General features: G+C 40.1%; 1 protein-coding gene across 1 annotated transcript in view; it reads left to right on the plus strand.

Moving 5' to 3' along the window:
* The window catches only part of CFAP44 (cilia and flagella associated protein 44), a 108,666-nt gene that overhangs the window by 36,883 nt on the left and 54,546 nt on the right, over positions 1-17,237 (plus strand). The window contains exons 16-19 of the mRNA XM_008146602.3: positions 717-878; positions 3,232-3,465; positions 12,376-12,521; positions 13,098-13,368. Of these exons, the coding sequence (XP_008144824.2) occupies positions 717-878; positions 3,232-3,465; positions 12,376-12,521; positions 13,098-13,368 (813 nt within the window). The remainder of the gene's footprint in view (positions 1-716; positions 879-3,231; positions 3,466-12,375; positions 12,522-13,097; positions 13,369-17,237) is intronic.

Consider the following 17,237-nt stretch of genomic DNA (forward strand, 5'->3'; position numbering starts at 1 on the left):
TCTTTGTGAGGGTGTGATGGTCAATTAGCATATTTCCTCTTTATTAGATAGGATAATAATCCCTGTGCTATACTTTATATTCCTATGACTATTCTATAACACTAATTTATACTTCTTAATCCTTTCACCCCAATCCCCTCCCCTCTGGCAACCCTTAAAATGTTCTTTGTATCTATGAGTCTGTATCTGTTCTGCTTGTTTATTTTTTAAATTCCACATATAAGTGAAATCATATGGCATTTGTCTTCCTCTATCTGACTTATTTCTTTAAAAAAATATTTTTATTGATTTCAGAGAGGAAGGGAGAGGGAGAGGGAGCTAGAAACATCAATGATGAGAGAGAATCATTGATCGGCTACCTCCTACACATCCCCTACTGGGGATTGGGCTCGCAACCAGTCAAGTGCCCTGACCAGGAATTGAACCATGACCTCCTGGTTCATAGTTCAATGCTCCATCACTGAGCAACACCAGCCGGGCTATCTGACTTATTTCATTCAGCACAATACACTCTAGTTTCATCCATGTTGTTGCAGATGGCAAGATTTCATTCTTTTTTATGGCTGAGTCGTATTCCATTGTATATATGCACCAATTCTTCTTTATCAAGTAATCAGTTGATGGACATTTAGGTTGTTTCCATATCTTGGCTATTGTAAATGATGCTACAATGAACATATTGATGTAAGTGACATGTTTAATCTTTATTTTTTTAGCCTGAAAGTACTTTACTGATTTTCTGTGAGAATGGCTATGTCCTTGAAGCTCCATTTCCAACCATAAAGGCGGACGTGGATGATAACGATATAGTTACCTATGAAATCACAGACATGTGCATAAAATGTTTCCATTTCTCAAGTGTCAAATCTAAGATTCTGGTATGAGATATCCTTGAAGCATTATTTTTTAATATTTTGTTTCTTAGAATATAAAATACTCTGTGTTAAGTGCTGGGAAAATACAAAGAGGAATAAGACATAGACCCTGTATTTGAAGGCAGTATTGAATAGATATTAAGATCACAGCACAAAGAAAAGAGTTTTAGGGGCATGCAGAGAAAAGAATATATGATTCTGATAGAAGCATGAAAGGAGGTCAAGGATGACTGTGTGGAGGTGACATTCAGTCCTTAAAGACTGAGAAGAATTTTGAAAGGTTGAAAATGAGGAGGAAGGCAATAAAAGGTGGGAGAACATCCTGGGGGAAGGCAGACTTGTTTTGGTGTTTGGGGGAAATGAAGATTGGACTGGTAAAACAGAGGGAGGCAGTTTGTGGTGGGATGTGACAAATCTGTACCAATACATGGGACTCTTTAAATACTAGCCAGGATGTTTCCATTTATTTCTTAGATTATTGGAACCCACTAAAGTTTTTGAGGAGTGGATTGATGCAATGAGAGCATGTAAATTAGAGAGATAATTCTGAGAGGCAAACAGAATAAAGAGGTAAAAAATGAGAGTTAGGAATGCCAGTTTTAGGGGCTTTTTGCAATAATCAGTTGATAGTGCTGAGGGCCAAAGTCACAGTTTACTAAAAATAGAAACAACTTCCCTCATAGACTATTTCAGTGTTACTGGACAAGGGGCCTGGCCAGTAGTGGGTCTGCCTAGAGCAAGCATGTCCAACTCACGGCCCATGGGTGGCATGCGGCCCACAACACATATTTTTGCAGCCCAGCCAATATAACAGTATGTAAGAAACATTTTAATAAAAATTTCGTAACTTAATTTTTACAATATCCTGTTACACATAATTATTAATAACGAACTACAATGTTCGATAATGACTGATTACTGTAATCATGTTACATTCATTTCGCTTATGCGCCTTACGTGCAGGCGCACCATTTCTCTCCACCAATACTAGCAGCGAATATTTCAGCGGCTGATTGCCACATCATTAGTTTTGTACTGACTTGTTTGATGTGCGTAACAGGAAATATTTCACTTTCGGGGAACCAGAAAAATAGGTTTATTTGCGCTACACTTATTAATTTGTGCAGTTATTCAGTGTCTGGTAAGTTAATGTTCAAGAAAAAAATATTAATTTTTATTAAAATGTTCTATTATTTTATGTTAACAACTACTCATCGACTTCCGCCCTTTGTATTCGGCATGTCTCTATCGAAATAAACCTACGTGTCTATGAAATTTTTTGTGGCCCACATAAACTTAAACCTTGTTTATTTGGCCCGTGTTAGCCTTTGAGTTTGACATGCTTGGCCTAGAGCCTCCAATAGTGTGTGGGTTCTTGACTCCATGTAGGAAAAATTTCACTACAGGCGTCCAGGTGAATTCTAGAGGATGTTTGTTAAAGCTGGGGACGGCTGAGGAAATGAGCCCGGCCGGTCTGCTTTGGCTCTCTAAGAAGTTGGAAAAGGGGGGTCTTGGGGACAGGTTCAAGGGTTTGCCCTGGACTGTCGCTGCCCACTGCTACCCTGTAGTCCCTCAGACTTGAGGAGATGTATGCCTGTGGGGGGAGGAGAGGGAGAAAGGGGAGGGAAAGGCATGGGCATGCTCCTGGGAAAGAGAGCTCACTGGGACCTTGGCTTTGAGGGGTTTTAAAAAGGCTGGGTGTTTAGGAGAGGTCCTAAGGGAGGATCTCAACAGAATATTCATTAGTTTTATGCTGATGTGCCAAAATGAGATTTATTCCCTTAACTTCATATGTCCTTGGGTGTGGTGGGCAAATAGCACTAATTGGATTTCTGCTATCTATCTCCTTAAGTAGGGTGATTTAAGCTATTTACCCTCTGGTTGGGGAGAAGTGCAAACCATTTACTCTTAAGTGTCCTTGGTTAAGGAAGAAAGGATTTACTAGATGGCTGCAAACTGCTGTTTAAACATCTGTCTCAGTTTCCCTATTCCACTTGCTAAGGAATTTTCCTAGCTTCTTTACTATCTCAAGTCCACCTAATTGTTGGTCTGACAGGGTTAGACTCTGAGATAAATTGTATTTAGCTTCTTTATTAGGGAAAAATAAAAACCCCAATGAAATAATTTCTATAAAGCCAGGATCAGTTGTGGGGGGGTGGGAGGGGGGAGGGCTAATATAGAAATAAAGTTATTCCAAAGATTTGAAAATTTTAATGATAAAAATATATCCCCAAATTGATATATATTGAGTTTCTCTAGGACGTCTTCCTTCTACTTTCTTTGTCATCCCCAATAGTGTAAATGAATGAATGATTGTAATTGTTTTCACATCTCCTTAATGTCTCTTTTGCAAAAGAGATTAATAGAAGTTGAAAAGAGAAGGAAACACAAGGAGCTGAAAGAGAAGGAAAAGGAAGAGAGGAGGAAGCGGCTAGCAGAAGAGATGGGAGATGAGAAGGTGGCAGAGGATGAGGAAGAGGAGGAGGAGGAGGAGGAAGAGGAGCCATTACCTGAAATCTTTATTCCATCAACCCCCTGTCGCATCCTCTGTGGGTTTTACTCTGGACCAGGGAAGTTCTGGGTTTCTTTGGTGAGTAATAATAAGTGGTTGTTTTGTCATCCCTACACCAACATATTTGATAGTCATTATTTTTAGTACATTTTTACTTTTTCACTCTTATGGTAAGTCTTCATTTATTAATTACTATTAAAGATGTGGATTTTGAAGAATGAATGTGAGTTACCATTGTTTTTATATCATCTTACTATATCTCTTATATGTCTACTTGTTATATCTGCTATCTATGATAATCATTCATATTCTAAGAGGTCAAGGGGAAGAGAATCAGAGATAGAAGAGGCAAAGGTCTAAGGTGTTTTCCTGCTGAGTCTGTTGTTTATACATTTTGAAAACAGTTAGCATTTTGAAAATAATGGTAGTGCTATCCAGTAGACTTTTGCTTACATTTTGTTATCTACAACTATGTTGTGTGGAAGTCTGGGAAGACGACTATTTTTGGATATGTACATTGGCACCCTGAACAAAATTGGAACTTAGCTAATAAAGAAGAATAGAAAGTGAATATTGGGGAGATTATTGATGGCTACTTTTGTGTGGGGTTCAGGAGTAAGGGGATAAATAAGACATGGTTTTCCTGCCCTCAGGAAATTTCCTCATAGTCATGTGGAGGAGAGGCATAGAAACAACTGTAATATATAGAGTTTTACTGTCCTTGAAACATGCACTAAAAAATTATAATTTAACAAACATAGCTAGTGTTTACTCTTAGGATTGACAGATAAGTATCACACGGGACATACTTACACTAAGAAACGTATTGTTATTTATCTGAAATTCAAATTTAACTGGGCATTCTGTATTTAACCCCTTACAAGTTTTTTTGAAATATAATTGGAATATAGCACTGTATAAGTTGAAGTTGTATAGCATAATGCTTTTATTCACATATATGTGAAATGATTACTATAGTAAGCTAACATACATCCTGTATTTTTATTTGCTACATATGGAAACTTACGTATCCTATACCAGGCAATATTCTAGGGGCTGTGGTCATTCCGGTTGTTCTGCTGTTTGGTCGCTAGGCTTTTATTATATAGGATTATTTGACAGTATGTTTGATGCTTTACTGCCTCTGTATCTATCTTTTTGTTCATTGACAGTATGTTTGATGCTTTACTGCCTCTGTATCTATCTTTTTGTTCATCAGTTTATAATGTTCTTTATTATCCACAAATGAGTGAGATCATGTGGTATTTTTCTTTCATTGACTGGCTTATTTCACTTAGCATAATGCTCTCCAGGTCCATCCAGGTTGCTGCAAATGGTGAGAATTCCTTCTTTTTTATGGCAGCATAGTATTCCATTGTCTAGATGTCTCTTGATCCCATTCCCTCTCATTTTCTCAAAGATGTTGCATCTGAAGTAAGCCACCTGGTCTTCTGTATCATCAACTTCTCTCTAGTTACTCAATTCTTATCAGCACATAAACATGCTCTAGTACTTATCTTAAAATTTCCCCTTAATCTCTCTTTCCTTCCCCTCCATGGCTGCTTTATATGAAACCTTCTTGAAATAATCATCTGTAATAGCTGGCTTCTTTTCTTCACCTTCTATTTGCTCTTCAACCTATTCTAGTTGAGTTTCTAGCTCCACCACTTCACCTCAAAGATTTTCATATTGCCTAGCTCAGTGGTCACTTCTCTATCCATTTGACCTTTCAGAAACATTTGATAGAGCTGAGTCTCCATCCTTCTTTTTTTTTAAATAATTTTTTATTTTTAATTAGCGTTGGTGTATAATATTGTATTAGTTTCAGGTGTATAACCCTAGCTAGACATTTATATACCTTATGAAGTGATTACCTTGTTAAATCTAGTACCCACCTGGCACCATAAATAGTTATTACAATACCAGAGGCCCGGGGAACAAATTTTTGCACTGGTGGGGTCCAGCTGGCCCACCCCGATGGGGGCTGATCAGCGGGGGCTGGCTGGGGTGAGGGGCCATAGGCGGTTTGCCAGCCAGCCCTGCCCCAGATCGGGGTGGTGGGGGCTTCTCAGGGGTGGGGCCGGCCAGGGAGAGGGGCTGTGGTCATTCCGGTTGTTCTGCTGTTTGGTCGCTAGGCTTTTATTATATAGGATTATTGACTGTATTTCCAATGCTATACTTGATATCCCTGTGACTCTTTTGTAACTACCAATTTGTACTAATTCCTTTATCTTTTCACCCAACCCCACCAACACCCCTCCCATCTATGGGTGCAATGTTCTCTGTATCTCTGAGTCTGTTTCTGGTTTGCTTGTTTATTTTGTTGTTTTTTTTAGATTCCATATATAAGTGAAATAATATAGCATTTGTCTTTCTCTGACTTACTTCACTCAGCACAATACTTTCTAGGTTCATTCATGGTGTTGCAAATGGCAAGATTTCATTCTTCTTTGTGGCTGAATTGTATTTCATTGTATCTATGCATCACTTCTTCCTTATTCATTCATCTTTTGATGGACACTTAGGTTGTTTCCATATCTTGGCTGTTGTAAATAATGCTACAATGAATATAGGGATGCATATGTTTTTTCAATTTAGTGTTTTGAATTTCTTCAGATAAATACCCAATAGTGGAATTGCTGAGTCCTTTATTGCCTTTTGATATAGTCTTTGTTTTAAAGTCTGTTTTGTCTGGTATAACTATAACTATAACTAACCCAGTTTTTTGTTGTTTCCATTTTCATGAAATATCTTTTTCCATCCCTTTCCTTTCAGTCTCTGTGTGTCTTTCTAAAGTGAGTCCCTCATGGATAGCATATATAAGGGTCTTGTTTTGTTATCCACTCAACCACTATATGTCTTTTGGTTGGAGCATTTAATCCATTTGTATTTAAAGTAATTTTTTATTTAAAGTAATTTTTGATGGATATGTATTTATTGCCATTTTATTTATATTGTTGAAAGGAGTTTTTTGGGTAAAATAGGAATTTTGGGGAGTGAAATAGGCAGGTTTAGGAAATTTTAAAAACTAAGGGGTCCTTGGGAAAAACACAGGGCTACAGATTTGCAAAAGGTACATTACCACAAGACAAGGGAGCTGGGAGCAGCAGAAGTTACATTTCCATAAGACAAGGGAGCTGGGAGTAGCAAAAGGTACATGTTTACAGAATAAAGAGAAGGAGGAAGAAAGCCCAGAGGGGACAGGAGAACAATGAGGGAGGACAGCCTCATGTGTCCCATGTGAGGTTTGACGTTTGAGCTCAGGAGATGCTATAGTGACCAAATCAGAAGGGAATAGTGACCAATCGGAGGAGATATCAAGGCACAAAGATCTGCAGCCTTTATAAACCATAGGGAAAAGGGACTCAGTAGCACTCTTTCCCCCTCCCCACATGGGAGTCTGTGCTGTGAGATTCTTTCCCCCTCCCCACATGGGAATCTGTACTGGTTCTTCAATAAATTTCCACCTTCACTATATCATCTTCTGTCCCTGGTTTCATTCTTAGACTCTGACGGACAAAGAGCCCAGGAAAAGCCATCCTGCCCAGGGAACACCGCACGTTCCAGTCCAAAATTCCCATATCATTGTTGACCTTTTTCTTCTTCTTCTAGAAGACCCTTGAACATTTCATGTAATACTGGTTTGGTAATGGTGAAGTCCTTGGCTTTTTCTTGTTTGAGAAGCTTTTTATCTGTCTTTTAATTCTAGATGATAGCTTTGCTGGGTAGAGTAATCGTGGTGTTTGTTCTTGCTTTTTATCTCTTTGAATATTTCTTGCCAACCCCTCCAGGCCTGCAAAGTTTCTGTTGAGAAATCAGCTGACAGTCTTATGGGAGCTTCCTTGTAGGTAACTTAACTGTTTTCCTCTGGCTACTTTTAAGATTCTCTCTTTGTCTTTAACCTTTGGCATTTTAATTATGATGTGTCTTGGTGTGGGCCTCTTTGGGTTCATTTTGTTTTGGATTCTCTGTGCTTTCTGGACTTGTATGTCTGTTTCCTTCACCAGGTTAGGAAAATTTCCTGTCATTATTTTTAAAAATAAGTTTTTAATCCTGTGTTCTCTCTCTCCTCTTTTTGGCACTCCAATGATATGAATGTTGGTATGCTTGAAGTTGTCCCAGAGGTTTCTTAAACTATCCTCACTTAAAAATTTTTTTAGGGGTGGGGGTGTTTTCTGCTTCCTTATCTTTCAAATCTCTGATTAGATTTTCTGTTTTATCTACTGTACTGTTGATTCCCTGTAATGTATTCTTCATTTTAGTTACTGTATTTTTCATTTCTGATTGATTCTTTTTAATGTTTTCTCCCTCAGTTTTTTATGTTTCCTATCTCTTTGTTGAAGTTCTCACTAAATTCACCAATTCTTCCCCTAAGTTCATTGAGCATCCTTATAACCAGTGTTTTGAACTCTGCATCTGGTAAATTGCTTGCTTCCATTTTATTTAATTAGGCTGCATTTTTCTGGAGTTTGTTCTGTTCTTTCATTTAGGACATGTTTCTTTGTCGATTAGTTTTGGCTGCCTCCCTGTGTTTGTTTCTATGTGTTAGGTAGAGCTGCTACACCTCCCAGGCTTGATAGACTGGCCTTGGGTAGTAGGTGTCCTATGGGGCCCAGTGGTACAGTCTCCCGGGTCATCTGAACTGGATGTATCAGATGTGCTCCCCGTGTGAGCTGTGTGTGCCTTTCTGTTGTAGTTGAGCCTTGATTGCTGTTGGCACATCAATGGGAGGGATTTATCCCATCCTTTTAAAAAAATTTATTTTCCTGGCTTCAAAGATACCACATCCTATTGGCCACTTCTTTTTAGCCTCTTCTACTGGCTTCTCATTTGCTGAACAAGGTTTGGAATTTGAAGTACTCTAGGATGTGGTCTTGGGCCCCTTCTTTCTTGTAGGTGACTTCATCTGGTCCTGTGGCTTCAAATATCAATTATATGCCAATGAATCTTAAATTTTTGTCTCTATTATTAATCTCTCCTCTCATATTCAAATTTGTGTATCTATCCAATGTGATATCTCTCCTTGGCGCCTCAAAATTAACATGTTTAAAATATAACTTTTAAACCACATATAAGCTTACTCCATTTCTAACTCAGTAAATGAGATAAGCATCCATCCAGTTACTAAAATACAACTCAGAGTTGTTAATGATTTTTCTTTTTCCTTTGCCTTTGATACCCTTATATTCAAAGTATGTCTCTTATAAGCAGCATATAGTTAGGCTGCTTCTTTTTTTTTTAAATTCTATAGGTTGATTTTTGTCTTTATTTTTTAAAAATATATTTTATTGATTTTTTTACAGAGAGGAAGAGACAGGGATAGAGATTTGGAAACATCGATGAGAGAGAAACATCAATCAGCTGCCTCCTGCACACCCCCCACTGGGGATGTGCCCACAACCAAGGTACATGCCCTTGACTGGAATTGAACCTGGGACCTTTCAGTCCATAGGCCAATGCTCTATCGACTGAGCCAAACTGGTTAGGGTGATTTTGTCTTTATTTTAATAGAGCACTATGTCTAATTATATTTAAGGTAATAACTAATGTATTTTAGATACATTAATAAAATACTATTTCTATTTATCACACCAATTCTATGTTCCTCTTTCACCTTCTATTGGATGATTAAAGCACTTTCCCCATTTTTCTCCTCTATTAGGTTATTAGTTATACTAGAGGCCCAGTGCATGAAATTCGTGCATGGGGGGTGTCCCTCAGCCCAGCCTGCACCCTCTCCAATCTGGGATCCCTCTCACGATCCAGGAATGCTGGCTCCCAACAGCTCACCTGCCTGCCTGCCTGATTGCCCCTAACCACTTCTGCCTGCCAGCCTGATCACCCCCTAACCACTCCCCTGCCAGCCTGATTGATGCCTAACTGCTCCTCTGCCAGCCTGTTTGCCCCTAACTGCCCTCCCCTGCAGTCCTGGTCACCCCTAACTGCCCTCCCCTGCAGGCCTGGTCACCCCTAACTGCCTTCCCCTGCAGGCCTGGTCTCCCCAAACTGCTCTCCCTTGTATGCTTGGGTCCCCCCCAACTGCCCTTCCCTGAAGGCCCGGTCACCCCCAACTTCCCTCCACTGCTGGCCTGGTATCCCTAACTGCCCTCCCCTGCAGGTTTGATCGCCCCCAACTGCCATCCCTTGCAGGCCTAGTCCCTCCCAACTGCCCTCCCCTGCTGGCCATCTTGTGGTGGCCATCTTGTGTCCATATAGGGGTAGGATCTTTGACCACATGGGGGCAGCCATCTTGTGTATTGGAGTGATGGTCAATCTGCATATTTCTCTTTTATTAGATAGGATAGAGCAGTGGTCGGCAAACTGCAGCTCAAGAGCCACATTCTGCTCTTTGGCCCCTTGAGTTTGTGGCTCTAGAGCCACAGTTTGCCGACCACTGCTTTAGGACAATGATTTGGGTGATACCTTAGAACGGTGGTCAGCAAACCATGGCTCACGAGCCACAAACTCAAGGGGCCAAAGAGCCGCATGTGGCTCACGAGCCACAGTTTGCCAACCACTGGGATAGAGGCCTGGTGCATGGGTGGGGGCCAGCTGGTTTGCCCTGATGCGTGTCCCGGATCAGGGTGAGGGTTCCCTTGGGATGTGGGGTGGCCTGGGCGAGGAGCCTGTGGTGGTTTGCAGGCCAGCCACGCCCCTTGGTGACCCAAGTGGAGGCCCTGGTATCTGGGATTTATTTATCTTCTACAATTGAAACTTTGTAACCTGGAGTGGAGCCAAGCCTTCTGCTTGCTCTGTGGCGGTAGCCATTTCTGTTGGGATTTATTTATCTTCTATTTAATACTTTGTAGCCTTGAGTGGAGGCCTGGGAAAGCTTGAGTGGAGGTGTATGGAAAGCTTGGCTTCCTCTATCGCCGGGGAAACCCAAGCCTCCCTCCTGCTCTCTCTGTGGCCGTAGCCATCTTGGTTGGGTTAATTTTCATACTCGCTCCTAATTGGCTGGTGGGCGTGGCTTTGTGGGTGTAACTGAGTGATGGTTAATTTGAATATTACTATTTTATTAGGTAGGATATTCTTTTACTATTCTTTTGGAGGTGATCCTAAAGATCATAATATGCATCCTTAACCTAATATAATTTGATACAAATGTATTCTTTTACTAGTCCTAGAGAAAAAAAGATCTTAGAATACTTAATTCCATTTATCTTCCCTCATTGTCTCCAAAAGGCATTTTATTATTATTTGATTTTCTTAGTATCATTTTGGTTTATTCTTTTTCTTGCTATTCATTTTTTTCTATATCTTTGTGATTACATCTTCTACCTGAAAAATAGCCTTTGATATTTTCTTTAATGTGGAGTGTGCGGGAGGCAAATTCTCTAGGATTTGTCATGGCATCTAAAATTATTATTAAAGATTGCTTATTCAGGATAATCCTATCTAATAATAGACAAATATGCGAATTGACCATACCTCCCACATGCCCACAAGCCACGCCCACCATCAATCAGAGGGAGTATGCAAATTAACCCAAACCAAGATGGCTACAGCCACAGAGAGCAAGGTTTCCTAGGTAACAGAGGAAGCCAAGCTTTCCGCCTGCCCTTGCCAGGCCTAAGCCTCCACTCAAGCTACAAAGTTTCAATTATAGAAGGTAAACAAATTCAAACAAATGGCGGCAGGATGGAGCTTGAGAGAGCAGGCCAGGGTTGCCACTGGCAACAGGGGAAGCAAAGCTTCCCGCACACCCTTGCTGGGCCCACCCGTTTAAGGCAACAAAGTTTCAATTATAACCCCAACACAAATGGCTGCCAGCCTCAGAGGGAGCCCCAGGCTTGGCTCCACTCCAGGTTACAAAGTTTCAATTGTAGAAGGAAAATAAATTCCAGTTACCAGGGCTCCGCTTGGGTTGCCAGGGGGCGTGGACGGCCTGCAAACCACCACAGGCCCCTCGCTCAGGCCGCCCCACACCCCAAGGGAACCCCCACATGATCTAGGACGCCCTTCAGGGCAAACCAGCTGGCCCCCACCCCTGTACCAGGCCTCTATCCTATCTAATAAAAGAGTAATATGCAGATTGATCATCACTGCAACACACAATATAGCTGCCCCCATGTGGTCAAAGATCCTGCCCCCATGTGGACACAAGATGGCCAGCAGGGGAGGGCAGTTAGGAGGTACCAGGCCTGCAAGGGAGGGCAGTTGGAGGTGATCAACCCTGCAGGAGAGGGCAGTTAGTAGTGACCAGGCCGGCAGAAGAGGGAAGTTGGGGGCAAACAGGCTGGCAGCGGAGTGATTAGGGGGCGATCAGGCTGGCAGGCAGAAGCGGTTAGGGGCAATCAGGAAGGCAGGCAGGCAAGCAGTTGGGAGCCAGCAGTCCTGAATTGTGAGAGGGATGTCCGACTGCCCATTTAGGCAGTCGGACATCCCTCGAGGGGTCCCAGATTGGAGAGGGTACAGGCTGGGCTGAGGGACAACCCCCCTCCGTGCACGAATTTCGTGCACCGGGCCTCTAGTACTTGAAATAAAGTGGAATTCAGTAGGTAGTCAGAAGTGAGAACACTCTTCTATTGACTTTTAAGTGGAAACAAATCATCATTAGGTATATTATAATTGCATAAGTGCATAAAAATGGATAATGGAGATGGTTTATAAAACCTATCTATAATCATAAAAGTCACATTAAGTAGATGTTTTAAGACATCTATTTTGCCCAGTTGGTGAGGCTGTTATTGAGCATTGACCTATGAACCAGGAAGTTATGGTTTGATTCCTGGTCAGGGCACATGCCTGGGTTGTAGGCTCGATCCCCAATGGGAGATGTGCAAAAGGCAGCCATTCAATGATTCTCATCATTGATGTTTCTATCTTTCTCTCCCTCTCCCCACCTCTCTGAAATAAATAAAAATATATTAAGGAAAATAAGACATCTATTTTATGCTTTAAAATTAAAATCATAAAAACTTCTCATATGGTTATATGTGTCTTATATTCAAGTACCACTTTCTATGTTATTTCTCCCTTTTCCAGGGTGGCTATGATTCTGGTTTTCTGTATCACTGTGAGCTCCCCCCATATGACCAAAGCAGTGATATCACACAAAGGAAAGATGAACCTTTCGATTTCCGTTTTCTTGAGAATACAGACGATAATCCCATCCATACCATCACTTTCAGGTGAACAGAATTTTAGAAATCTTTAAAAAAACCAACAACAACCCACTGGTGTCTGTGTTTTTGTCCATTGAGAATATTGTCAGTTTTCAAAGATCTGTCTAAATGTAGGGGTACTCAAGCAATGTTAAATAAATCAAAGGAATAAATAGAATTAAAGCTAATCTTAAAACTATATTTTAATCCACTCTATCAAATATCTTGTCAAAAATTCTGTTTATCATGAATTGTGTGGATTTACTCTCTGTTAGGAGGATGCTACTGCACGGTTAGTGTGATGATTCTGGAGAAATCACAAATTGAATTATTACTCCTTTAATAATTATGAATTAAGCATATATGCCAGTCATCCTTTTGGAGACCAAATGTTCAACTTTCAAATAAGCTTCTTTCCTCTCTGCCCTTTTGTATTGGTTTGCTTGGGCTTCCATGGTTTGTGAGGGCTTCAACATGTGAATTTTGAGGGGGACATAATTTAGTCGCCTTCGTTACTAAAAATTTAGAAATTTGAAAATTAATTTAAAATTAAACATTTTTAGATTAACATGAAGAACAATTTGCTTTCTTTTTGTTTCACAGTATTAATCAAGATTTTATGTTTTGTGGACTGCACAATGGAGCAGTTCGAGTCTATATCCTCAGTCAGAATGACTCTTCATTGACCACTCTGGAAAGCTACTGGCACTTTACTGTGCATGACAATAACTATGGATGTATTACAAGCATTTCTACTAGCTTTGATGACCATTTTTTGGTGACTACTGGAGCAGATGGTAATATCTTTGTTTTCACCGTTTTTTCTCTCTTTGATTTAAGAGAAAGCATGAAAGCCAAAGTGCCATCTCCCAGGGTATGTAACTGACTAATAAGAAATCTTTTATTTTAAAATAGCGATGCTAAAATTGTTCCTAGTCTTTAAAAATTGAAAACTAATTAGATACATTTACCTTGTAGATTAATCTTTCTGTTAGTATCATAATCTTGATTTTCTGGTGCCTCTTTTTTTTTTCCTTTCTTTTTTTAAAATATTTTTATTGATTTTTTACAGAGAGGAAGAGAGAGGGATAGAGAGAACATCGATGAGAGAGAAACATCGATCAGCTGCCTCCTGCACACCTCCTACTGGGGATGTGCCCGCAACCAAGGTACATGCCCTTGACCGGAATCGAACCTGGGACCCTTGAGTCCGCAGGCCGACGCTCTATCCACTGAGCCAGACCGGATTCGGCTGGTGCCTCTTTTTTTAAAAATGAAGGATGTTGAATTCCCCTTATTATTAATGATATAGAAATCTCCAAATTAAAAAGACTGTGTCAGTTTTTCTGTATCAATCACTAAAACAAAAATTGTTTTCAAAATGCACATTTTTTCAGATATGCATTTTGCTTTTTATTTATTCATTCACTCATTGAAGGGGTATATATGAGTTGTACACCATAATTTGTGCCTTTGAAAGGGGTTGTAAAAATATGGTTGCCTGTAGTATTGGAATATGACAGTGTGGATCATGATTGAAGATTCAGTTAAATTATTGTATTCTTAAGCAGAATACATCACTGGCCTTGTAATAAAGATTGAGGGTTTAGATCCCCAAAGTGTATCCTTTGGCTCTGTCACAGGACCTGAATTTCCTATTATCAAAGTGGTTCCTTTAGATAAAATTATTAATAACTGTTGGAATTGCTTTGGGAGTAAGGAATTGTATTAGTAAATTGGCCTCCCACTTAATAGGTAGCCAACTTACAAAGAACATAGGGAAGATTTGAGCAGATAAATTTGGAGAATGGACTGTTGTCTAAAGAGGTTCAGCTCAGGAAGAATAATTACAGAATGGAAAGTGTATGAACAAGAGGAAAATCTTTATCATTCTATGGTGGTCAACTCTCTCTATGGAAACCCATATTGGATAGGAAAAAATACATCCTGCATTTGTATAATAGTGTCCTTTTACTTATGACTGCAATCAATATTTTTTTAAATCACTGAAGCAGAGTCTGCTTTTAAGAAGGCAAAATCAGAAAGATCTGAACAAACAAAAAAGCTCTGCATATGTCTGGGGTTATTACCTTATTGTACTTTAGAATCAGCTGGGAAGTCCTTAAAAGTACAGAGCCTGAGCCCTACCCCAGAGCAGTTAAATCAGAATCTCTGAAGGTGAGGCCCAGGTATCTATACCCCTAGCTTTCCCAGCCCCTGTGATTGAAACATGCAACCAAGATTGAGAACAATTAACACACATTTTGAAACAGTTGGGAGCACCTTTGTTTAACCCTTTGCACTCGCTTGTTTTTTTTCTCGAGCTGCTACCGATGCTAACCGTGTCGAGTCACCCTCGACATCCGAGTGCAAAAGGTTAAACTCCAATTTATTATAAACAGCTGAGGCCAGGAGATCCTGAAAAATCACACTAATTTGGAGAACTAAGGGACTTATCTCTGGAAATAAATACAATTTAATCAAGTTATGTCCTAAGTGATTAATGGTAACTGCAATGTATTAGCCATCAGTGTCTCTTACATTGGTCATGATTTATGACTCCACTTTTACTAAAGTCATAAACCTGCCTTATATAAAAACTAGAAGCTCAGTGTGCGAAGCCACGCGAGACCCAGACCCGCCACGCTGGTGGGACCCCAGACCAGCCATGCTTGAGTAGCTCGCCACCTCGAGCCCCACGCCCCGCCACCCGCAAGCCCCGCTACACGAGCCCCAAGCCCCGCCATGCCAGCCCCGCCATATGCGCTGCTAGCCTCACCACCTTGAGCGGCTTGCGGGCTGGGGGGAGGGACCTAGAGGTGCTCCATGCACCTCCTGGTGACCATTTGTTTGGTTGTTCTGGCGTTCCAGCCACTGGCCTTTTGTAATATAGATATTTAGACTTAACTTCATACGTATAAAGGTATAAAGACTAGCATGGTAACAAAACAAATTGATCAAAAAAGGGTCTTTACAATGAGTGACAGCAAAGCAGAGACCTATCTACCTAATAAAAGAGTAACATGCTAATTGACCGTACCTTCGCGATGCCCACCAGCCAATCAGGAGAAAGTATGCAAATTAACCCAACAAAGATGGAAGGTTAATTTGCATACACAGGTGCCTAGTGGCCAGGGCTGGGGCGGGATGATGATGCAGGTGTTCCACACCACCCTCAGCCGCTCCGGGCCTCTGAGCAGTGTGGGAAGGCGGAAAGGTGGCTCCGGGCTGGAGTGGAAAGGCGGCTTCGGCCAGAGCGAAGGCAGTGCCGGCGGCCAGGGAAAGGAAGGCCCATTCTGGCATGAATCTTCATGCATCGGGCTTCTAGTCCATTATAAAAGAGAATAGAGAATTTAAAATTTCGATTTTACTTAACACATTGTGGGCTAGTAGTTTTATTGCTAGCTTTACCCAATGGCCAGATAAGTTTCTATTGAATGAGTACAAAAAACATTTTATATAAATGTTAAAGGCACACTTAAAAATTAAATACCCATTGCATTTTGAAGTTATTACATGTTCTTACAAGCTAATATCTTTTTAAAGTTCGATACTTTGTAAAACACTGTGTAATATGAAGTGGAACTAAACAAAGCTGGCAAATGTAATGCATTTCCCTTCTCTTACCATTACTTTTGCATACTTTGCAAACTTTAGTAGAATATTTCTTTTTATATAAAGTTTCTGCAATTGAAATGCTATTGTAATAGTTATCTTGGTATATGTGATGCCCCAATTCCAGATACTGCCGAAGTAGTGACAGAAGAGAGTCATTCAGTTTTTTTCTTCACCTGTGTAAATTTCCATATTGCAAATATATTCATTCAGTCTTGCTCTCACATACCATTCTTACAAGTAAACCATATTTAATAATTTTAGCTGAGTTGTAAGTTCGAAATAGAAGACGTCCCCTCCAGGGAATCATGCCTTTATCTAATGATAATTCTCACATAGGTTTATATATTGTTTGAAATCTAATAAAGTGGTTGAGTACAGATTGAATTTCAAATAGCCTGAAGATTTAGTCATGTTTGCATTGTCATTGAAATGCTAGTAAGTCTAGATTTGTTCAAAACAATTTCAACTCATCGTATGAGGAAATATTGGAATAACTAGAACTGGATTTGTAGACTAATATTCTTTCCAAGTATACTTTTGAGTACGCCCCATTAGCACTATAAGTCCTAAAAATTTTTTCATATCTGTTGGAGTAACAGGAGACCACTTTATTGATTTCAAAATTTTGTGCTTTCCCAAATTTTGGTTATAATATATGTTTGATGACAAAATAGTTCAAACAGATCATCATCAAAAATCAAGTTGGTGACTTTAATGATGTTCTTAGAATCAGACAGTATAACTGTAACTCCAGAATTACCTTCAAATTTTTCCAAATTAGGTTGAAAGTCCTCTTTTGACCAATCATTATCTCGGCAACCAAGTTGCAAATTACACTCAAAATAATGTGTGGAATTGTTCAAATTTTCAGGTTCGGAATAACTTGAAATGACCATTTTTCACCTTTTTGAAGAAATAACTATATCACTGCCACTGTCAAAGCTTTCATCACTTTCACTTGGAATATCTGATAAATTGTTAGCAAATATATCCAGAATTTTATCATGTTATTTGTCACAATCCATGGTTACTGAGCACTTTAAAAATATCAACTTGCCCTAGCCGGCTTGGCTCAGTGGATAGAGCATCAGCCTGCCGACTCAAGGGTCCCAGGTTCGATTCTGG

This window comes from Eptesicus fuscus, chromosome 3, assembly GCF_027574615.1.
Source record: "Eptesicus fuscus isolate TK198812 chromosome 3, DD_ASM_mEF_20220401, whole genome shotgun sequence".
In the NCBI taxonomy this organism is placed as follows: domain Eukaryota; kingdom Metazoa; phylum Chordata; class Mammalia; order Chiroptera; family Vespertilionidae; genus Eptesicus; species Eptesicus fuscus.